Below are 23,581 nucleotides of genomic sequence, written 5' to 3' on the forward strand. Positions count from 1 at the left end.
CCAGGCCTACTTCTTTACACTCCTTTCCCACCATTCGCTCCCCTTCACGTGCTCCATCGCTCCACCACGTTCTGCTGCACTGTGCAGCTTCTGCATGTCTCTCGTAAACAACTAGACTGTGTTTGTGCATAGTGGTGCGAAACTAAGCATGCTGCAAACTTAATCAGCCTTATAATCCTGTTAACCTTATTCTCTCTCTTGCTCTGTCTGCATGCTGTCTTAGATCTATACTTAGACTGTAAGCTCTTCCACTCTGAGACTGAATCCTGGTGGACTTTAAAGCACAGCACACACTTAGAGCTGCATAATCTGCTCAGAAGGTAACATGCTTTACTCTGAGCACCAAGGGGCTCATGTGGAGAACAGCAGCTGCTGAGCTTTGCAACAGGAAGACGGATAAGATGCAATCGTTTTCACTGATACATTGTCAGGAAGGGAATAATTATTTAAAGCAAAAACCAATGCTGGAAGAAGAATAAATGGCAATAGCCAGCCATGAAAAACATCAAGATCAAAATCAGATTTGTAATCAGCACCACAATGAATTTCTAGAACAGTGCCCTAGCAGGTATACAGCTAAAAATCCATCCAGGCAGCTCCTTTGCAGATGGGCTGGTTTACTGTAGGCAGGATGAGAGAAGGCAGCCCTTTCTTTTTAATAAAATGTGGTTGAATGTATCATGAAGTAGTAAGACCTGAATCAGAGTGCTACTTCCACCATAAAGCTGACTCTAAACTCCAAAGCTGTAAATCTGTAAGTGCCACAATTGTGCCCTTCCCAAATCAAAGACAGAATGACAAGATCATGCGATGCAAGAGGTGAAGAAACATGTGAAATATATTCACATATATTTCATATATAAAGTGCACATATATAAAGTGCACAAAGCCATTAGACTTTTGGAAATTTACCCTATAACACTGATAAACCTCCAAAATACAGTGACTAACTTCTGCTCACTAATCGTATTTGCTATATGCCCACCTAGTGTATTTCTAATTGACAGAAAACTAATACTTTGTATTCTCTTTATGGCAAGTAAAAAGCTGATCATCAAGCCTGCATTTTAAAACTACTCTCAAAACAAAAAGTCCAGTAACCACCAAATTCCAAATGGTTTCTTTGGCATTCAATCTCAGCTGAATTCTCACTTGCACAGGATCAGAGGCAGTAAAACATTTATGGAAACAGACAAATCTGCACAGCATCATCTTTAGTTAAATATTTCAGAAAAGGCAGCAAAGAACTTGCAGCACTAACAGATTTAGTTTCGTACTTACTTTAATCTCAAATGCTATTTATTTGCTCTTGGAGCTTCTATACATTTGTGTACCCATACTGTATGCCACGCAGCTGCAGATCGAGGACTCCTAACATCAGTTTGCAGAGGTGCTGCCAGTGGTGACCAGAGACTCTTGCTTCTGTCTAGGCATATATGCACAGCAGATGTGCCCCCACACCCTTCTCTACTATTAACCTTATTATAATCCTTACCACCAGGACTTTCTCATCTTCTAGTGGGGTCTCTTCCTCATGTTGCCCTGTGTGTTCTGCATCACTCCAACCCTAGGCTTGCTGCTTCACTCACCCCTGGGTCTGTGTCATGTCCCGAGCCAGTGGTGAAGGAGTTCCCACTTCACAGCTGCAGGTAGCTGCAATCCAGTCGGTCACAGATGGTATCCACACTTGCAGGCAGCTCCCCACTGTTTGGGGAAACGTCTGCAACAAGCAGTCAGGGGTAGTGAGACACACTGCTTTCTAGTGGTTTGCATATATAGAAACCTCTGGTTGGAAAATTCTGCAGGAAAATCCTATAATCCCCCTCAAGTCTTGCTGAGGCACCTATTTTATTCACTGATCAATCAAACTCTAATTTTGGTCAGCATTTTTTTTTTTTTAATAAGGGAATTCACAGACAGGCAAACATTTCACCAGCAGTACACTGGCACTTTACATTCAGAATCCATTGATTTGTTTTCTATTGTAATGTTACCAATTACAACATTTAAAACAAAGAAGGAGCTCACGTTCTTTACAAAGACCTGTATTTCAAGAATTAAACCATTCATTGTCTGAAGTGCCAGTTTGATAAACATGTATGTAATTGCAACAGAAATAGCTTGGCAAGGCAAGTTCAGTGCCACTGACAGTTTCTCAGACACTTTTTGAACCTGGTTCAAGCAATCTAAGACCATTTAAATCTGTTGCCATGCCTTGTTATAACAATTATGTTCAACTGCACCTATTGGAAGAGTAAGATTGAGGACTTATGATTTGAACTTGGGATCTAAAACAATGAAAAAAATGCAGAATACCTCTAAAAATGGCTGAAACAAAGACTTGCTGATAAAATCCTTGTTACTTCTGAGTACAAGAAAAATGTACAGCTAATCTAATTCAGCATAAAATACTCTCATCTCTGTGTCTACGAATTTAAAAAAGACTCCCGTCTAGCAAAACTAAAGCTATACAAATCCAGAAACACCAAGATGTGAATCCCTCTGCTTACTCACTGCTGTCTTGCCACCTTTTCCATTACTTTCTTCCTATTAACCTTGCCTCTCCTTGGCACTCTCACATATGGACGGGGTACACTGCTCTAGCCATGAAAAACTCCTAGTGACAACGGGAATGGGTGCTAATTTACAGTTAACTTTAATTATTTTATTAGTGAACTTGCAGCTATGAATAACAAAAAGTTACTGATATTCTTTCTTAGTGCTGCAAACTCTGGCCCAAATCTTACTAATTTTAGTTAAAAAATAACCTGGCTCTGAAGAATATTCTGCCAAATTATGTTTTCAGTTATGTGCCATAACTTTAAATAGGAAAATTTCTACCATGTATCCATCCTCCCCTGGATCCAAGGGGTATATACATCAGGGTGAGCTTGTTGAACAGTAATTCTGAAGAGAGCAGAGTTCCGAACAGCGTACCAGCCTCGAGTTTAGTGTTGCAAATGATCATTGTATCAAAGGATGCAAACATCCCTGATTACAGAAGGTACTTTTTTTTTTTTTTAAATGTCGGACAAAAAGATTTCCAGAGTTGGGTGATCCTATAAAATAAATCACTACTACCTAAATAATATTTCTTACACTATTACATCATCAAGACTACTGAAGTTTATTATTTCTCAAACTCAGTAGAATATGGATAAGTTTTCCATACTAAAAGCAGCAAAAATTAAGACTCAAAGGAGCTTTTAATTAAAAATCATCATCATATCCAGCAGCTAAAATAACTGCTTCTCAGAAAAATAAAATGCATTAAAACCTTATTTGTCAGCAGCAATAAAATTTTAAGAAAAAAACCCCCTCAAATGTAAATTGTTCAAGTACAGCCAGTGTGCAATTAAATTTGTTAGAAAACATAATTTAATAGTGCTTTGTTTCAAAATATACATAATATTGAAAAATACTTAAAACCAAGAAACTGAGTATTTACCAAGTTTCAAACAAAGTTTCATCAAAATGAGGTAAATCTATGTCACCTGCCATTGAGCTTGGTGCTGAAATGGAGAACAGGTCTTCAAGGATATCTTCCCTTGTAGGACTTTCAAAAGTAAGTTTCTTCACACTGGGTTTGCTTATTGTATGAAGTTCTGAATTATTGTCCTTCACAGGACTGTAATAATTGTGGTCCTCGCTTGTCATTGCTGCATGTGGCGCACTGGTCTTCTCATCAGATGCTGTTGTTGCAACACTGCTATCCACCATTTCCATATACATACATTCATCTTCACTTTTTGGAGCCTCTAAGGAAGCAACAGTTGAAGTAGGGGACAGTAATTCTGCCAGTATTTCATCACTGTTATTATGGCTAGTGCACCCTGATACAGAATTGGCATGAAATTCAGATTCATTACCTGCGACATCAATCTGATACTGCAGTTCCTTTAAGAAGCTCTGCAATAATTCACTGTCATTGTGAGATTCAGTCTGTGATGGGGTGCTTACATCTCCACTCACAGGTTTTTCATGTTTCATCTGTTCCACTGCTAGCCTATCCAGTGAAGCCAACTTCTTCTTTTTAGCATTAAGTTTTTTTAACAGTTTTAGGCGAAGTTTTTTTGTTTTGTCACTATCTGACTCTTCTGCCTTCCCAGAGTTACAGCTAGGTGAATGGAACCGAGTCACTTTACCTGAAGTACCCAATGTACTTCCCGACTTATTCCAAGTTGGACCTTCAATAGTGGTATGACATGCTGTTGGAAGACAAGTGCTTTGAGAAAATCCTTTGGAAATTGATAAAGGATGAGTATTATTACTCTGAGGAACCACTGACTTCGGGGTCTCAGTTGTTTTGTTTGTACCTCTGCTTTGAAATCCACCAAAGTTACTTGCTCCCTTAACTGGCAACCGCACTTCACTTATTTTTTGCATTGAGGGAGTTTTGCAACTTCTCTCATTCTTGAGAGCTGAGGCACTTGAAGGCATAAAAGAAGCATTCTTGATTAATAATTTCTTTACCCAGCTTCCTACAAATCCTCTTTTTTGGTCTTTGTGTGAAGGCTGAGAGGAATTATTGGCAGCAGCCAAATTGGCAACCTGAGAATTAATTACAATTTCGCTTGCACCTTTCAAGTCAGGCGATTTTTGCATAATATTCTCTACTGGTGACACCTTCTTGTTTAGCTGTAGTTCTGAATTTAATCCATATTCTCTGTTAGGTAAATTAATTCTGTCATCTGTTCTTTGAGCAAGTGATGAGTCAGATGGGTCAGGGTCATGTTTTTTGGGCACAGGAGAAGTAGTATTTGCTGGGTTCAACTCTTCTAGAGGCAAGCAAATGCTGGAATTTTCATATAACGTGCATTTGTTGTTCATAGCTAGACTAGTTCCAGCAAACTCTCCTGTACATGGAGTGTTAGGTGAAAAAGCTAGTTCTCTCTGTTGCGGTGTGCTCATTTCAACAACAAGGTTATTTCCCACCATCTGCCCATTCGACAGCGATTTACCTTCTGAGTCTACTTGAATTTCTTCAAGCATCAGTGTTACAAGATCATCATGTGCCAGATTTTCTAAACCATGATGAACATTACTTTCATCCTCAGCTACCTGCTGCTGTTTCTTATCTGGAGTTCTTACAGAATCCTCTTTGCGATGTTCTGCAGGTATTTTGTCTACAGTGTTATTAAAACCACAGTGTAACACTGTGGAATTTGACTGTACATTATCAAGAGGAAAATCTTCAATATTTTTACTCTGGAACTGTGAATTCAGTTTTTCTGGCACACAGGATGTTTTCTTTTCCCACATAACAATATGAATCTCTGAAGGAGGAACTTCAAATCTTTTATGTCTCTTGCAATATGGACCCTTTAAATCATCGCATTCAAGCCAAGTTCCTGAAAAATAAATAGCAACCAGTGTAGAGACTCAGAGACTTTTAAAATTGAAGTCACTATCCTCAGACACTTGTCAAATATTTTTATTAACCCATTCCCCTGATAGGCAGAAAATAAAGGGTATTTTTTCTCCATTCTTTATTACATCTGAGAAAACTGGGAGGTTTCCACTGTAAAAAGATCACACACAAGCAGAATTTGCAGCAATATTATTACAGGTCACAGTAGGTCAGCCAAGAAACAAAGCTAAGTTTTTTTTGTCTGAGCTAATGATGCTGACATCTTGTCTGAAAATACCCACACCGGTCTAAGGGAAGAACCACCTCTCAAATTAAGCTTCTCTGCCTTTTCATTGCCTGGGTGGGAGGCACAGGGGTTTAAGAGAAACTGCTCATTTTCATAATCTGCCTCATCATCTGCAAATTGTTCATAGATCATGAGCAAATATTTTACAGCTTTAAGAATTTAAAAATAGGTATATATGATGTATAGTATGTTCCTAGTTATATGCTTCCCACCTGCTTCCTCTTCCTATTTCTTCTTAAACTCTGGCAGTATGATTTAGACAACTTTCCTGTTGTCAGAACACTTGATAAGACTGCACTCCATTCTCTCTACAGAAGCATGAGAATCAAAATACCAACTTTTCAGCTTCTCCGATTATGGAGTTCCCGCCAATGGTACAACCATCACACCATTAGTAATGTTTCTAACATGGGTTTGTGCCTTCCACCCCTCAGGTACAGTAAGTTCAGAAATGAAAATAAACTTCATTAATGCTGATAGTTTCATAGGTTCCCTCACTTCCAGCCAAGAAGAGATTAATAACTGGCTTCAAAAAAACATTTGTCCCACAGCTGTGCTGAGACTGTATTTTTAACTTTATAGAAAGTTATGAAAGGAAACAACTCTACCCAAATAACTTTTGCCAGTGAGTACAGTGTAGAACAGAACACTGCTGAAACAAATCAGCTAAACCAAACTGAAACCTTCACACTGAATAACAAGTTCCCACAATTATTCACAGAATTTTAATATGAAGTTTAGAACACAGACAAAAGAAATCCTTGTTATTATATATGGACTGTTGAGACTATTGCAGTAACCCAACAAACAGTATTTGACGTAGACTCATGAAGTATTATAATAGAATTTATGGTTCTTACCGTCAGGATTCAAACACCAGGTTATGAAGTGCTTCTTATCTGTTTGATACTGAACAATAGCTGTTATTTGGTAGATGTCTTCTTCAAACTGAAATGAATAGTTCTTCAGGTTGTTATGTGGCAAGCCTTCTACGAAATGTAACATTAATATTGAGGGTACTCTAATAAAGAAACAATAAAGAATCAGTTTATTACAACAAAATAGTGTCAAAAGTTCCTAATGAAAAATCACAAGTAAGGCATCTCAAAGAGTATGTAGTCCTGCCCTTACAATTCTACTTCCACACAGGACTCTTCAGATTGCATGGTAGTCAAGGGATAAGAATACCCCAACTGGGTATTCCATTTTGTTATAGATGAGGGGAAAAACACACCACCACACAAGGGATTTTGGGAGTGGGGAAAAGGTGAGAAAAACAGGAGACAACTGTGCCATAACCACAGTAGGAAAAGACACTGTTCCCAAGCCAAACTAGTAAACAGATGATCAGACAACGGTTTTATCCAACGGCAGGGGTTGAGGAAAGGCTGACACTGGATATCTGTTGTCTATATTTACTACTTGGTAGTAAGTATTTATGACCTGGCTCAAACACTTGTGCTGGTCAGCATGTTAAACACTGCTCTATGTTTCATGTTTATTAAACACTATTTGCCATTTCAGCATTTAAGAATGATCTAAAATCTTAAAAAGTGAGTATTTATCAGACTTTAAAGTTTAGAATCTCTGTAAACCCAAGATAATAGTTTGGTTTTGAAAGTGATACATTCAATAAATGAAATGTCATAATTTTATGTATTTTATTTCAAGTTCACGTATTCAAACTTACTTTTCCAAAATCATCTGTCTTCTTTGAGATCTATCACTACAGTTATTACATGGTCCAACATGAATAGCATTAAGTGGATGCCAATCAGGGATTATATTTGTGAATGTTGTTAGTGTCTTCCTAAATCTGGAGACACACACAAAAAAAGAGTAAGTTGAGTTGCTGATCAGAAAACAATAAATATACACACTTTACCAGGAGAAAAAAAGTTACGAAAAGGTTATGACAAAGCCAAATTCTATTCATATTCATGCCATTTGTGTGAATTCCACTGTGACTGCATCACATCCAAGTCAGCACTGAATTCAGTTCTGCCAAACAGTATCAGTCACCATTTGTTCTCAGCAGCTCTGTGGCCTTCAGTTTCACATTATTTGCTCTTTCTCCCTTAGCATGTTATCTCTGTTTCCTTTCCAACATAAGACAGAGCTTGTACCAGGATCCGCATAAGTTACTAGCTAATACAGAATCTCAAGGAGAGAAGGAAGCAGTAAGAAATTACCTCAGAATCTGTGTTATAGAACACTTTGTTTTCAAAAAACAGTACATTCAGAGCTGAGATTACACTGAGGTTATATTGTATGAAAATACAATGTATGGGATATTAAAGTGAAATAATATAGTTTATGCATTCATTAGCCACAGAAAGGACTTCCTTTATATTCAACCTAACCTAGATTTTTCAACTTTTTTAAAAAAACACAGTATGTAACAATGGCTCTTGAACACATCCTGTTAACCAGGACTACACATTAGCTGGCAGTGTAAGATAGCATTAATCTCATCTCACTTGGGGATCTAGAATTTTATTGTACAAACCTAAGAGAGTGGAGAGAAACAGGTATTTTTCAAGTAAAATGAGCTGTCTTCTGAAAGTGTCTCTTTTTCTGCTGACTCTAAAAGGAGCCTGACTGACTAGCTTGTACCTGCAGCTACACAGAACTAAATCCATTCTCAAGACATTACTTTCCTGTAATACTATTTTAAAATAGATAAATTGTGTGAGCGAATCTCTGATTCTTTGCAGTCCAAATGAATATTACAGATATTCTCCAATAGCAAAAGTGTGCCAGGCATATATTCTTTAGAACCGCAACAACCCGTATACTCTCAGCAAAATAACAGAGTGAGCATGGCCAGGGACTCACACAGTTACCTATTATTTCTTTCTTAATTAAGTGATAATGTGGTTTCCTGAGACATTACACAGCAGTAAACTATTTGCAAACGCTAGCCTAAAAAAGTGGATCATGTAAAATTTCACCAACAAGCTTAAGCTGTACACAACCCGGAGATATGAAGAAAAATCAACTATTATATGCAGATTTAAAAAGGTAAGATAGAACAATTATATAGAAGCTACTTAAATAAAAATCTCACCGATCCTGGTATTTGTAGCCACAACATACACATTCAAACTTCCAAGAAAATGAATGCAAGAATAGTTTCTCAGCTTGTTGATCCTGTTTTAAGAGTAGAGGGAGTGCAAACACTGGACTTTCCTTCTTACCTTCAAAGATGGGGCAGAAAAAAAAGAGTCACTGAATATATAAAATCAGCTTTCAGTACTTCAAAAAGGAAGAAGATAAGCTTACTGCTATGATTTTAATTCCAGTTATCCCTTCAAGGCTGTATTTCTAATCCTCACAGCAAAGGGATTGATCCATGTTATTAGGTTGTTATCAATGACAATTTCATGACCACAGCACAGTTACAAAGACAAAAATATGCTCTCCAAACCTTCAAAACCAGTCAAGGGACAAAACAGCTGATCACACTGTGAAGTATGTCTACATCACCAATAGAAACAAACGTATCTGCAAGCTGTCTGGTATGCATATGTACATACATATTTTTCTGTACTGACATACAAGGCTTTACATGTCGAGTTTCCTGTAAGTAAATACTGAGATGCTACACTAATTACTTACCCAATTCACACTTAAGCTGAGGCTGAAGCTGTGTAAACATTCTGTTTCTGATTTCATTGAGATGAGATTCTGCTTTTGGAAGAACATCTAAAGAAAAAAAATACATATGCCTTCATGTATTTGTGTAACACCCCCACCCTTTCACACGCATATGTGCCCTTAACATGCACTCATTCTCTGCAAACTGATGCCTTTCATATTGACCTATACTTGCCTAAAACTGTTGGTAAAATAGCCAAGTATTAATTGATTTGAAAATTAGACAAGAATTTACAGAAGTTATACACATTTCACTGCAGTCTGCTAACCAGAAATTACTTAACCTGACTTAAATTATGGCTAAGAGTGTGTACCAATAGCTAGATAGTATGTAACCAGATATTACAGACCCTGGCAATTCAGAGATTAATAGTAGATTTTTAAGACCAAAAGCGCAAAAATTTGCTTACATATTTTCTAATGATGTTATACAATTTGTAATGAAACATTTAAATGTGTTGTTCCAGATTAAATACTAATTTCCTAAGTCAGCCTTTAAAATAGTAAAAATAATTTTTTAAAATAGTGTACTTTATATATATCAGTATGTATTTTAAATTTGCAAGTTACGTCGTTTATTCACAAACATATTTTTTAAGCACAAGCAAGAACATAACTTCTACTATGCAATCATGATCACAACCTGCACAAACGAAAGGAAGGATTTAGAACAGCTGTTGAAACTATTTATTACTTATAAAATCTATGTGTATAAAAAGGTAAAAAGAAGTTTCTTGCAGCTCTATTGCTTTTGATTGTTTTTAAAAACACCGTATATAAAAGATGCTGGAAAACTACACAGAAGGGCAGAATAAATACTACATCTATTCTCCACAACAATACTCTTAATCCAATCCCCTCTCCACTGTTGCCCAAATAAACTAATTTGTTTTGCAGCAACCCCTGGAAATGAAAAGGTTTAAGTTACCTCAAATGACACTATATTCCAACAGCTAACATCCTCATATAAGGGCTCTTGCACACCAGAGCTCCTTTGCAAACACAGCACAACAGAGCGGAAAGAAACACATCTCAGGTTCTGTGATGGTAGAGGGCTTCCAGGTAATAGCTGAAAACCTAAAATCAAGCAGCCTGACTTTCTGGCAAGCAGAGTATATGAACTACTTCAGAATCTTTTTGTATTTTTTTTTTCCCCTCTGTAAAATAGTAAGTTTTCTCTGCCACAAGGTGGATTAAACCATTTTTGATACACCTATTATTTTTCCCAGGAAAGCGATTATATTCTTCAAGTTATGTAATGCTGTTCTGGGACTACAGTCTATATATTCAAACACACACTTTTCCTCGAATGTCTATTGAAAAAAAAAAATCATGAAAGATACTGGCTAACCAGAGATCTGTATTAATTCTCTAACAGGTGATCTCTTAGAAGTTCAGACTTATGACACGAATGGGACAGTTCAAGAGGACTAAGAAAAACAGATCTTAGTTTGAGAGTCTTAAACTGAATCCACAGTACAGAAAATGATCAAAGGCCATACTAGTAGATTATAGTGACACATCCTCCTCTGACTCCAGCTGTGCTGCCTGGAAGGTTGCCCCCAGCTGCCCATGACTGCCCCTTGTGCCTGGAGGTTACAGTCATTGAACCTGTTAAGCTGCACACATGAGTACTCACTAACCCTTTCCAGACAATATGAACCAGGTTAATGTGTTTGACTAATTTTGACTGAAACAGGTTAGGAAAAGCACTATCATCCACAGCACAGCTTGCAGACCTCAGGCAAAGCATTCCTTCAATGAGCGCAACTGGAGCCAGAAGAGAACATACATTCCCGGCTTTACTATTTTTGGTGTGACAAGGCAACTGCCCATTTATACAAGGATATAAACCACAATAGAAATTATTTTAAAGATTAAGATTAGAACAGCATCCTAATAAGTTAACCAACAGAGGGAAAGGAAACAAAGTGAGGCTCAATTACAACAATTCACAAATTCTCTATGTGGGATATGACAAAAAAATTCAAGACATGCTTAGTGTTTGATGCTTTCAAAGTATGCACGTTTGCCCCAAGAAAAACAATTTCAGAGGTTACCAGGATTCTGCTAGATAGAGCACATTACTCAGCAAATTCATGGTAATGACTTGTAACTCATTCTTTTGTGATCTTGAAATAGAATGGAGGCATATTTAAATGCATTGTACCAAATTCTGCATATTTGTAGCAGATCAGATCAGTCTGAATATGAAGAAACAAGAGCTAAATTTACTCACCTTTTACTTTACTCCTTTTACAGGTATTCAGAAGCACAGTTGCTTGATTATATTTTGTTAAGAGTTCCTGGAGTAAGCATTTTCCATCATTGTATTCTTCTGCTAGAGCAAATGTTAACGTTTCTAAGTGTACCAGTGCTGACAAAATACAATCTAACCAACAAAGCTTATGCACGTTTCTCCACTGAAGACATAAATCTGTGTTATTAGTGGAACCTTTATCATCCTTGAGCAAAATTTCAGATGTTGTTGAGCAAAGTTCAGAATTTGGTAAGAGTTGTGTTCTGGGACTAGAAGCCTTAGGACTTTCTTGATAGTTGTTGGTGTTGGTGGTTGTTTCAAAATCCACCTTCTGGATGGAGGACTCCACATTGTTACTAGGTTTTTGCTGGCCATTTTGTACCACATCATGTAGGCTTGACTTGGGAATACATAAGCTATTCTGATAGCATTTGACAACAGGGTCTGTATTAATAGTGTGCTCAACATTTACCACATTATTAGTTCTTGCTTTTTTTGGATGTGATTCAACAGGAGAAGAGTCACTGATATCACACAATTTCCTTTTCTTATGAGTAGATGGAACTTGATGATTTCCTGAATCAGCAGAAGTAATTATGCTGTTTAATGGTTTATAACCAAGTGGGTAGATACACTAAAGGAAAGAAAGTTAGTTACAGTGAAATCTACAAAGCAATTTCAGGTGAACAAGAGCTAAAAAAAGTACAAACCATACCCTTAAAATGGAATGTAGGACTTCTGTAAAGTGATATTTTAATGAAATCAGTACATAAATTCAACATATGTATGATAGGAAGGGTGTTTTATCCAACCACTGTCATATAAGCAATTGTGAAATAAATATATCAGTAGCGATAATCAACATTACTTTTCCAGTAAATACTTCCAACTCCTGAAAACAAGCTAATTTTGCTAAGGAGAGTCCTCTTCTCTTATTCTGCTACATCCATTACTTTAGGGTACAGTTTTGGCATTATCATCTCGTGCCTAAGAGACTACTGGTGCCAAAACTGGCAGTGTATCTTTCAGGCTAGCCCGATGCATCACACCAGGTGTTGGTAGGGTCTTAACGTATATAGCTATTCTGCAACCAGAATATAGTAAAATCTGCTATTACCAATCTCTAGAATGATACTATGATTATTTAAAAGTGGGAAGGGATGGGAAAAGCAAGTCAGAGACCCATATCTAGTCTAGTCTCTGTCTACTAATTTAAAGGCACCAGTCCATATGGGACTGCTATACCCTCCCCACATACACGAGCAGTGGAGAAGGGAGAGGCAGCAAAATCACGACTCAAGTATTAAGCAGCACAGAAATTCAGCTAAGGTTAAACTTAAAAAGGGAAAAAAAAAAAAAAAGAAAAGAAAAACATTGTAATTATAATTACAAACCTATTTGCATTACCCAGACTTAAAGAAGAGAAAATGGGAGACTCACATCTGCAAGAGTCATCTACTAGTTACATGGATCATCAAATTTTCGCCTTGTATTCCAATTCATACAAAGATTTATTTAATACCACTTGTGTTCCCTTGTTACAGAAGCAAAACTCTCCTTTATTCATTTTAATCTACTCTTTTTAATTCTTTAGGGTAGCTAGCTGTGCCTAAACACTGTGCATGTACACAGGTTAGTCATGTTTTTGTCTATATACAGGCAAACATCATCCAGCATATGGACTCAAAAGGGTCCTATTTCAACAGTTTGCTTATCACCAATAAAATCTTGAACTTAAAGAGGTGTAACTGCTGAAGGTAAAGGCCTCTGCACAACCAAACAAAACTGTTAATTAGTGTAATACCTGAGGATTTTGACAAAGAAAAATGGACTCTTGAAAATTAATGCGGTAAGTCCGTAAAACTTGGATCTGGCCCTTCTCTTTGCAGACTGGACAATACTCATGTGCAGTTGTTTCCACAGGATTACAGTTCTAAAAAAAAAGAAAAGAAAGAAAGAAAAAGCAGCATAGACTTACGTATTTCATATATTATTCCAAGGTAAGACATACATACATACCAAGATAGAAAACCAACATGCAACTTCTAAATATAATACCTAATACAGTATAAAAAAGTAAACTAGATTGGGTTTTTTTAAATATTTTTAAGATATATATTTGTATGGTAGAATGTTCTAAATAAATTTATCTTTTGATTTAAATATTCAAACATTTAATAAGGTATCTTTAACTGCACAATTTGCAACATTTCATTCTACTTGAACTAAACCACAGGACACTTATTGCCAGGGAACACAAGCTCAGATCTTTGAAAGACAACTAAATTTTCATAGGAATGCAAACAGTTGTAAAAATAGTGCCAATAAAAAAATCATAGGCACAGATTTACTTAGAATAATCTTTCGCCATTGTTATAGATTTCCGTGGAAAATAATTTTGAGAATTTTTTTTTGTAAAATTAAGACCAATTAAAAATCTCTCAAAGCAGAGAAAAATATGAACTTTGCACACATGTAAAACAAGTTTCAACTGACTTTTCCCAAATACCCCACCATGTGGAGTGTCGATTTCCCTATACCAGTCCCTTCTCCAATCACTTGCAAACCATTTGCGGTCTTCTGGGTATCCATCATTCTGAGCCACTGGCTAACTTATGTCACTTGTAACAATGTCATGACCACTAAGGATTTTTCAAAGACTCCTGAAAAATAAGAAGTGAATAAAACAATTAAAGAAAAATTAGATTAAATTTTGGAAAAATAAATACCAACAATAATTCAGCCTGTGCTTTCTGTGAGAATGAATTCAGAAGAGTATTTTCTTAACTGAAAATACTTATTTTCTAGTGCAAATTATGAACTCAAAACTTTAAATTAAGTCACATAATAGATTTAACAGCTTTAGGCCCTGAATTTGCAAGCTTATCTACTCTTTACACTCTACAAGGTCTCACATATTTTCCAAGTGCACTATACTTTGCAGAAATGTAGATGTCTTGCCCGGGCATCTCAGCTTACTGCATCTAACCCTCAGAAAGAACAAACTTTTAAAATGGCTACAATAAGATCCCGTACTGTTATAGATGGCTGCTGACGAATATTAAAAAGAACAACCAACCAAAAAAACTCCACTGTTGCATCTTTCAAAACAGTGAATTTCGTGCGTAATAAACTATTAAAAGTTTATCCTGCAAACAACAATTTTTAACCACAGAAGGGCATCTTGCTGTTACTGCCACTTTTTGGAAACTTCTCGTAATGTTATTTTAATGTTATAGACTTCGTAGCAAACTAAAGCTCTTCCACAGTATCACTGCTATATAACTCTATTGCATATTTTACAAGTGACATTGAATATTCTATTTTAAATTATTTCTCAAATTCAGGGCCAAATTTTGCCTTTCTCACATACCACACATACACACAGACACATTTGTGGAGGACAACTTCAGTATGAACCAGGTACACATCAGAAGGCAGCTCCTTCAGTCCATTCCTTCACTGGCACTGAAGTTAACTACACCTTGAATCAGCCAGAAAAACACAGAGGTTTAGAACTACAGGGACCCAATTCTGCTCCTGCTGACTTCCAATGGAACTAACTAGAATAAATACATATCTCTTTAAGATGCAGGAGGACGTTAAGGTAAGTTGAATTGCAAAGTCATCAATGTAATATCTTTCCTTCAGCCACGGCTGTTCCCTTTTCATTACTTCCACTGAATAACATCCTCTCCCACACCATGATGTCCTTTCAACCCTTTCTTACACTACAGCACTAACTCAGATTATAGCTCCTTTCAAAAAAAGAAATTTCCCAAGGCATTCTTGGAGACCTGTGTAAATACCAGTTCAACCCAAAACCATTTATAATACTGGTCAAGGAAAGACCCTACAGAACTGGACAGAATGCTAAAAACCAACAAAGCATGAATAAAAAAAGCGCAGTAGGAAAATGTAACAACTCACTTCAAATCAGTCGCCAATGGCAACTTATGAGAGGGTCAAAATAAGATGACAGTGTGTCCTATTGACACTTTCAATGTGTTCAGCAGCACTTTTCAGAATTACTGAGCTGCAGCATGTAAAGATGGTATACCCTGACTTATAAAGCTAATGGTTGTAATGGAAGGTAAGAACATAAAAATATCAACCCATGTGCCTTAGAGCACATGTTTAGTTTTCAAAGTAGAGTTGGAAGGTGTACAAGAAACAGCATGGTCCTGGGCTCACTCAAGGTAAAAATTAATGAATTAGCTCAAAGTATACAAGCTTGTTGGGACTATAAAGGAAAAGCAAGCTCTCCCATTTTTCACACAGTGGCAGTAGCACTATCACACTGTGACTGAACTGTATTATCATATATTTAGTCTAGCCAGGAACTTGATTTTTTTAATACAAGTTGTGCAGATATCAACCACACTGAAACACTTCACAACTTTACTCTCCATGCTATAGGTAGTAACAAAATGTCTCTAACTTGTTCAGGGGACTTTTAGTCAATTCCTTGGCCTGAAGCAGTCTCAGGTCTCCAGAGTAAATAAAATACATACATCACATGACTGGAACTGTATGCAATTTCTCACCACATAAATACAACACATACTCAAAAAGGTTAGTAACACTAACCTGCAGGTTATTCCTTTTAAAGCATGCCTTGGTTTTATAAAACATATTTATTTATTTGCAAGTCCCTGTTTTCCTTGTCATCCCTCTCAAAAGGAAAGCAAGTATTTTTTTCAGTTATGTTATCTGTTACTTCTGCTCTTCTTTTTAAAGCTTAAATACCGTTCTGAGATGTACAATACCTCCCCCAACTATAATCACCCAGCAATAGTACTGTAGTACTGGAATCCAAGACTTTTATTGCACTTATGAATATAATAAACATTTTAAAAAATTATTAATTGTCCTTTTATTTCAAAGACAAACACAACAAGCATATAAAACAGGTCTGCCAGTACTAGCTACGCAGAGTAGTACCAAGTGGCCTGCCTGTACATTTAAGTATTTGTAACATTACAGCAAGTTATTAGTGATCTTTGCACAATGTACTAAAATTGGGCATCAGATCAACAGCTGCCAAGAAAAACAGACAATTAAAAGACTGCTGTATCAAGTCCTGAAACAACCTATTGTAGCAATGGGCAATATCTGCATTACAAATGGGAAAGTACACAGGAATGCCCTTTCAAGCTTACTGGGTCATATTTTAAACCATTTATGCTACTTTCCTTTTTATCCTGGATACTTGAAAAATGTAATACAAAATACGCTATTATGGACCTGGTATAATTATTAAGGCTATGGTTATGCTTCCTTGAGTAGATGAGTTGATCTAATGGATCGCTGCTGTGGAATAGGGAGGTCTCTCTTCTTTTCTCTTCTTTCTCTCCCCCCACCTTCCCTGACAGCTCACATCCTTGTCAGACTTCCCACAAGCTAACCGAACTCACAAACCAGCAGAAAACTCAGTAAAGCACAAGTTTTTCTGCTATTCTAGTGAGTTAAATTGGCCTATGAAAAGGTCCGATGAGCTAGGGAGCCAACAGGGCAGAAGACAGAAAACAAGGAAAAGGTGAAGGATTGGAGAGATACGGGTTTGATGGAGGGACTGTTAGATGGATGAGGAACTGGCTGGATGGCCACATCCAAAGAGTTGTGATCAACAGCTCAATGTCCCAAGTAGAAAACAGTAATCTGTGGTGTCCCTCAGGGGTCCGTATTGGGACCAGTACTGTTTAATATCTTCATCAGTGACATAGACAGTGGGATGGAGTACACCCTCAGCAGTTTTGCAGATGACACCCAGCTAAGTGGTGCGGTTGACATGCCTGAGGGTCAAGATGCCATCCAGAGGGACCTGGACAGGCTAGAGAGGTGGGCCCATGTGAACCTCATGAGGTTCAACAAAGCCACGTGCAAGGTCCTGCACCTGGGTGGGGGCAATCCCTGGTATCAATACAGGCTGGGGGATGAAGGGATTGAGAGCAGCCCTGAGGAGAAGGACTTGGGGATGCTGGTGGATGAAAAGCTGGATATGAGCTGACAATGTGCGCTCGCAGCCCAGAAAGCCAACCGTATCCTGGGCTGCATCAAAAGAAACGTGTCCAGCAGGTCGAGGGAGGTGATTCTGCCCCTCTACTCTGCTCTGGTGAGACCTCACCTGGAGTACTGCATCCAGCTCTGGGGCCCTCAGCACAGGAAAGACATGGACCTGCTAGAGCAGGTCCAGAGGAGGGCCATAAAAATGGTCAGAGGGATGGAACACCTCTCCTATGAAGAAAGGCTGAGAGAGTTGGGGTTGTTCAGCCTGGAGAAGAGAAGGCTCTCCAGGGAGACCTTATTGCAGCCTTTCAGTATTTAAAGAGGGCTTATAAGAAAGACTGAGAGACTTTTTACCAGGGCCTATAGTGACAGGACAAAGTGCAATGGTTTTACATTTAAAGAGGATAGATTTAGACTGGACATAAGGAAGAAATTCTTTACGATGAGGGTGGTGAGATACTGGGACAGGTTGCCCAGAGAAGTTGGGGATGCCCCATCTTTGGAAATGTTCAAGGCCAGGTTAGTCAGGGCTTTGACCAACCTCAACTAGTGGAAGATGTCCAACCCCCCTGCTGTGCACAGGGACTAGATTACCTTTAAAGGTCCCTTCCAACCCAAAGCATTGCATGACTCTATGGTAAAAGGGACCTGAACCTTTTAATAATAGTGAGCTGTACCTTGTGAAACAGTACCTTATAAATAAAAATCAGTTACAAACTGCAGTAAGCAGGTGACAGAACACTGATTACATTGCAGTGAAGGGAACATTTCCTCTTTGTTTAAATGCTATAGGGACACTTAAAAATGACGTTCCTGTAAAACACCTTACAAGTCTTCTTTCCTTCGTCAAGGGGATATTGAAAAGATTAAAAGAAACAAACAAGAGTCTGAGAAAAAAAGGTCAGAAAAATTTCCATTGTGTTGTTACCTATCCATTCTTTATACAAGAAGAAATCAGAGTATTAAGTTTTTTCTTTATCTGAGGTCATAACTATAAATATTAAAATCACAGCCCATTTTAAAAAAAAAGAAAATTACAATTTTGGCCACAAATTGTATTCCATTAAGTGCAACAGTAACAAGACATCATTGCTGTTCACAAAGTAACTCCCTTCTACAGCACGACCTGTATAAATTTATTTCCTGCAAGAAGCCTAACACAGACTAAGGCAAATAAAGATAAAACTGATGAATTTGCAAAATAAACTAGCGTGCCACATTATTACTCCGCTGTTCTAAAAGTTTCTTCTACAGTCAGACTTCTCTTTAACCTCCTCATATTAAATGCTTTGATGGGTGTACAACAAGGGACAGGGACTACCATGTTTCATTGACAAATCATTCAGTCCTTCTGAAAAAAAAGTGAGTTAGCATGGGAAAAAATACAGCCTAAACTAGTACAGTTTATTATAGCTGCAGCCAAGAGATGCAAGATTTCAGGAAGGGACTTGGCATAGGCAGAGCCTCAGTCTCTGACCCAAGGCAGTGGAAATGATGGGCACAGGAGTGGGATGCCAGCTAACCAGCTGCCAGGACTGTGCTGGCCCAGTGTGCTGGTTGCTGCCCTTCCTTCAACACCAAAAGGTGCTCAACTGTTTCAGATAAACCTATGGTTAACTAGCCCCCTTGATCTTTAATCCACATCCAGAGTGGTCCATATGCTATGCAAAGACTGTAGAAGAAAAAGTGTTTATAGAGTTAATTGTTAGAACATAAGAAAACCTTGCAAGGGGAATATATGTATATACACGCGTGCACTAGTACCTCACCAAGTGCATCTTTTATTAAACTGTGCTTTCAGCCAGCGTTACCCGAGCAGAGAGAACGCACACCTCAACCGCACAGCTACTGACATGAAATTCTCAGTCGGCATTTAGAAACCTGAAAGGCAACCGCTCCACCACAGCCCACGGAACAGGCACCCCCGCAACCTGTCAAAGGGCCCGGCGTCGCCCGCAGAGCGCCGCGCACGCTGGGACCGCCCCTCCCGGCGACAGCCACCCGGCCTTGCCGGGCCCCGCGGCGGGGACAGGCGGCACGGCCCGAGCCCCGCTCTCACCTGCTGGCCTCCACCGTGCCTCAGCTCCCCGCGCCGCCGCTCCCGGCCCTCGGCGTCGCGCTCCCCGGCGCCCTGCGAAGCACAGGCAGCCCTAGTCCCTAGTCCCTAGTCCCTAGTCCCGAGCCCGCTCGCCACCGGCCGCCTCCCCTCAGCGGCCTTCCCGCGCGGCCCGCCCCCGCCGCACGTGCGCTTGGCGGGCGCAGGCGCGGCCCCCCGCCGCGCGGCCGTTGGGCGCCGGCCGTTACTCACCGGCCGTTACTGGCCGGCCGTTGGCTCGGAGCAGGTGGCCGGCGGCGTCAAGCGTGGCCCACGTCGCCGCCCGCCCGGCTGCTGCGCAGTTTCCGGCGCGGCCCCGCCGCCATGCCAGCCCGCCGCGCCCCGCCCCGCTCCCGGCAGGCAGCGGAGGCGGAGCCGCCGCCGGGCGGGAGAGGGGCTGCGCGGCGGCGGTGCGAGCAGCGCCTGAGGTATTCTCCCCTCCCCCCTGCCCTTCCTCCTCGCTCCCTCACGCGGAGCGGTGGGAGGGGACGATCTGGGCCGCGGCCCGCTCGCTTCTGTGGGGGCCGGCCCTGCGAGGAGCGAGCGGAGCACCGCTCCCCTCCGCCGCCTCCCCGGGCGCCCGAGCAAAGAGGGGACCCGCTCCTGCTCCCCCCGCCCGCCGGAGGGGCGAAGCGCGGCAGCTGGGCCCGTTGCAGCTCACTGACGGGAGGCGGCAGCCCTGCTTGCCGTAGGCTTGCGGGCCCCGTGCCCCGTGGTGCTGGCCCCGGTAACGGGAGGGACCGCACTGCCGCCTCACAGCCGCGTCGCTCCTGACAATGCCTTTGCACGTTGCTCGGGGCAGGGAGTTGAGGATTAATCTGCAATTCACTGAACACTTGCTTAAAATCACCCCCAGGGTGCGGTTTAACCTTGTCCGAGGTTCGGTACCTCGCGTCTTGTCTTTCTCTCCTAGCACCGAGGCGCTGGTTCTGCCAGTTCTGCTTCTGCCGAAGCGCATGTGATGTGATGTGCAGTCTCCCTTTTGAAAATCTTTTCTCTTCAGTAGCCTAGAGTTTGCCTTGCAGTCGTTTTTGGAGGTTTCAGTCTCAAGAGGTTGAGGTGATGTGGGGTTCTTGGTCTCAACGAGCATTTCTGCACTAGCAGTCTCAGGCTGAAATAGCTCAAGTATTTGATGCTAGCTTTTGAATCCATATTGGCCCCTTTTTCTCGAGCGTGAGCTGCAAGGAGCTCAACAGCAACGGCATTTAGGTCAGTGCTCTGCTTCAGTTACGTCAAGAAGGCTGTCAGCGTGGACCATGGCAGCCTGGTCCCCGGGGCTGGAGGATGGAATGAGTCAGGAAATTGTTCTAGTGATAGCACGAAAAATGCCTTCTCTCATATTGCCTGCCTCTGCTTTGCTGACACCATACTCTTGGTCGCATTTTTAAAAGCATTTAGCATTATATGATTTACATGGTGAAATTATCTGTTAGTATGATGGCTCCATTGTAACATCCGTAATCTAGCTTTTTGCTGTAGTTATTCCTTTAATTTGTACAGTAATGTTTTGAAGTTTGAATTAATGTTTGAGGGTATTTTGTTCTATTGGAGGATGTTGTTTGCCTGACTGGAGAAAGACTATAGTGAAACTTGGTAATAATTTTGTGAGTACTTTTTGTAGATTGATCTTGGGTTTTGATTCATTAGTGCTTTCATTGTGGAGAATGTATTTTTTCTGTGTACTTTCATCAGGAGTGTAAAGCACTTTTGGGTATGTTGAGTAGAAGGAACTGACTGGCTCTACAGCCATTGAGACTGGTGTTTCTACATACACATCAAATGCAGGGTGTGTATTTAATCTCTTTTTCAGTTGCTCTATTTGACTGTTAAAACTGGTCGAATAATGCAACCTACTGAATAATGTTGTTAAGTAGTTTCATTAGGTAGTTGTATGTATGCAATGATTTTCTTCGTGGCATTTTAGGACTCTAAGTAGTGTGTTTTGAGCCCTAGTAATACTTATTTATGGTTAAAATACAGTGTTTGGATGTATTAAAATTAATATATGTTCTGTTTATTAATTTCAATAATAAATTTTTAGCTTGTTTTCATCGTAGTTTAAGTTTTTACTTTTCCCAGGGGTGACTAGTTTTGTTTTGTTTCGGGCGTCCACCAAGCATAAGCTTTTGTTTCAAGTGTATACTGCCTAACAGATGATGTGGTAAAAGGTGTTTGCTTGTGTGTGTATTTGTGCTCTGGAATGATTAAGTAGATGTTTTTGCTGCTTGTTAGCATGGACTGACTTTGAAAAAGCTCCAGTATAGATTCCAGTTCTCTGATCACTTAGAATTCAATCTCACAACGCAATAGAACTTCGCTTGGCCTGAACAAAACCATCCTAAAGTAGTATTTACTATATAGTGCAAACTCCAGAGTCACCAGGAATTGGTTTGGGTGTTCCAGATGTAGACTGGTAATGACTTTGGGCTCTAGTTAGACTGCTATTTACTCAACTAGATTTGGTTTAGATTTAACTAACAATGTATAAGCACATGGCTTATTTCTAGTTTTATTGATTTCTGTCTTTACCTTCTTAAACTGTTTTTTTTCTTAACATGGGAAGAGTAAAAGGGTTTTCTGATACAATTTTTGAAGCTGCTTTGGTTCAGGCAAGTGAACGTACATATCTGATTTAACTTTCTGAATCAGGGCATCCTCTTGTTGCGCTCTGTTTTCAAGCATAATTTGCCAACTTTGTGATTACATCGGCAGTAAAGACTTTAAAACAGTTTAATTAATTTTAATTTATTATAATATTTCTAAAAGGCGTATCTGGAATGGGCACTTGCCATGTCTGAAGCCTCTTGGCATGCACATCAAGCATGTAGTATAACAGGCAAAAAACCTATTTTCTTTTTCTGTTAGTATGTTCAGGTACAGAGGAGAAAATTTAATGATATAGAGGCTCCCCCAGCCCCCAAGGTGAACTCTAAAATGAGTGTTGTTTAAGGGTTGATATATATGTTGTTTTCAAAGGGTAACATATCTGTACCAGGAATCATTATCTGGAAAATAATTACGAATGTTGGGGAAATAATATTCAGGGCATATATTTAGAAGATTGTACTCAGGCTGAGAACATATGCTATTCATGTGTGTCTTCTAAAAATATTTTCACATGCAAATTACACACCCGTTGGCTGCTTACTTCTAACCAGATTGTCACTGCATGATGGTCCCTGACAAACTGAATATGGAGTGGGAGGTACCAACTGAAAACTTTTGCTCTGAAGGTTTTGCTTCTTGGGTTTTATGTTTGCTTGGCTTTCCTTCTTCTTTTTCCAAAAACTAATAGAAGAATATTAAAATTTAAACTTGCAAAATGCTATTTTGGAAATGTAAGAAGACGACAGTAACTAATTAATTAGATATATACATCTTTTTCTGTTTAATGCTTAAATACGTTATTAATGTTCTGTTGTTAAATATATACCACAGGAAAGCTTACAGTCACAATAATCTCAACTTTGATAATTTTTGTGTATGTAAAGTCAAGATTACTGTGATTGGAAACTTTCTTGCATTTCATAACTAATTTTAAGTCCACAAACTACTAACATTACTGATTTTATTGTGTACATGTAGTATCCTTTGGCTATTGCATTGTAGTATTTTAATCAGACAGAGGGAGATCTTTTTTGAGACAGAGGTTATAAAATCAGTAGCTAAAACATGAGGCCAGGTTCTTTTCTGTCAACCACTACCTGTTTAAATCCTTTTTTCTGGAGTAAAAAACTCTTACAAGATATTTTTATGACTTTTTTTTTTTTTCCCTCCTATACTTTTGAAAATAAATGCTACATTGTTTCCCTACTATGCTGTCTGTAGCCTTGCCAAAGCAGGCTGCTCTGAGTTAAAGGTAGATTTTTTTTTTTTTTCCCTTGGGTCGTAAGAGTGGCT

The 23,581-nt window shown here is 39.3% G+C and overlaps 2 protein-coding genes and 1 long non-coding RNA gene across 9 annotated transcripts in view; 1 reads left to right on the forward strand and 2 right to left on the reverse strand.

Annotated features, from left to right (window-relative positions):
• Positions 1 to 3,908, reverse strand: part of ALOX5AP (arachidonate 5-lipoxygenase activating protein) — a 21,747-nt gene extending 17,839 nt beyond the window's left edge. Inside the window, exon 1 of one of the 2 annotated variants that reach the window (XM_072850406.1) lies at positions 3,870 to 3,908. The gene's annotated coding sequence lies outside the window, so the exon portion shown is untranslated. Of the gene's footprint in view, positions 1 to 1,495; positions 1,727 to 3,869 lie in introns of those variants that run through there. The other variant, XM_072850403.1, reaches the window with a different exon arrangement.
• On the reverse strand, positions 3,291 to 20,065 carry USPL1 (ubiquitin specific peptidase like 1). Of its 4 annotated transcripts, none has more exons than XM_072850399.1 (10): positions 19,895 to 20,065; positions 19,646 to 19,717; positions 14,074 to 14,240; positions 13,382 to 13,510; positions 11,557 to 12,211; positions 9,279 to 9,365; positions 8,728 to 8,857; positions 7,348 to 7,473; positions 6,518 to 6,678; positions 3,291 to 5,351 (listed from the first exon to the last, which is right to left on the reverse strand). In XM_072850399.1, the coding sequence occupies exons 3-10, from the start codon at positions 14,170 to 14,172 to the stop codon at positions 3,445 to 3,447; spliced, it is 3,294 nt and encodes a 1,097-aa protein (XP_072706500.1). In that variant the 5' UTR covers positions 14,173 to 14,240; positions 19,646 to 19,717; positions 19,895 to 20,065; the 3' UTR covers positions 3,291 to 3,444. The 4 variants fall into 4 exon arrangements, with proteins under 4 accessions (XP_072706500.1, XP_072706501.1, XP_072706502.1 ...); XM_072850400.1 differs by having other exon boundaries at positions 14,951 to 19,717; XM_072850402.1 differs by having other exon boundaries at positions 3,298 to 5,351; positions 14,145 to 14,240; positions 19,895 to 20,064.
• Positions 19,900 to 23,581, forward strand: part of LOC140646449 (uncharacterized) — a 41,075-nt gene continuing 37,393 nt past the window's right edge. For 2 of the 3 annotated variants that reach the window (XR_012040436.1, XR_012040434.1), the window contains exon 1: positions 19,900 to 20,109. This is a non-coding gene — a long non-coding RNA (uncharacterized lncRNA). The remainder of the gene's footprint in view (positions 20,110 to 23,581) is intronic. The other variant, XR_012040435.1, reaches the window with a different exon arrangement.

Source organism: Ciconia boyciana, chromosome 1 (assembly GCF_034638445.1).
Source record: "Ciconia boyciana chromosome 1, ASM3463844v1, whole genome shotgun sequence".
Classification (NCBI taxonomy): domain Eukaryota; kingdom Metazoa; phylum Chordata; class Aves; order Ciconiiformes; family Ciconiidae; genus Ciconia; species Ciconia boyciana.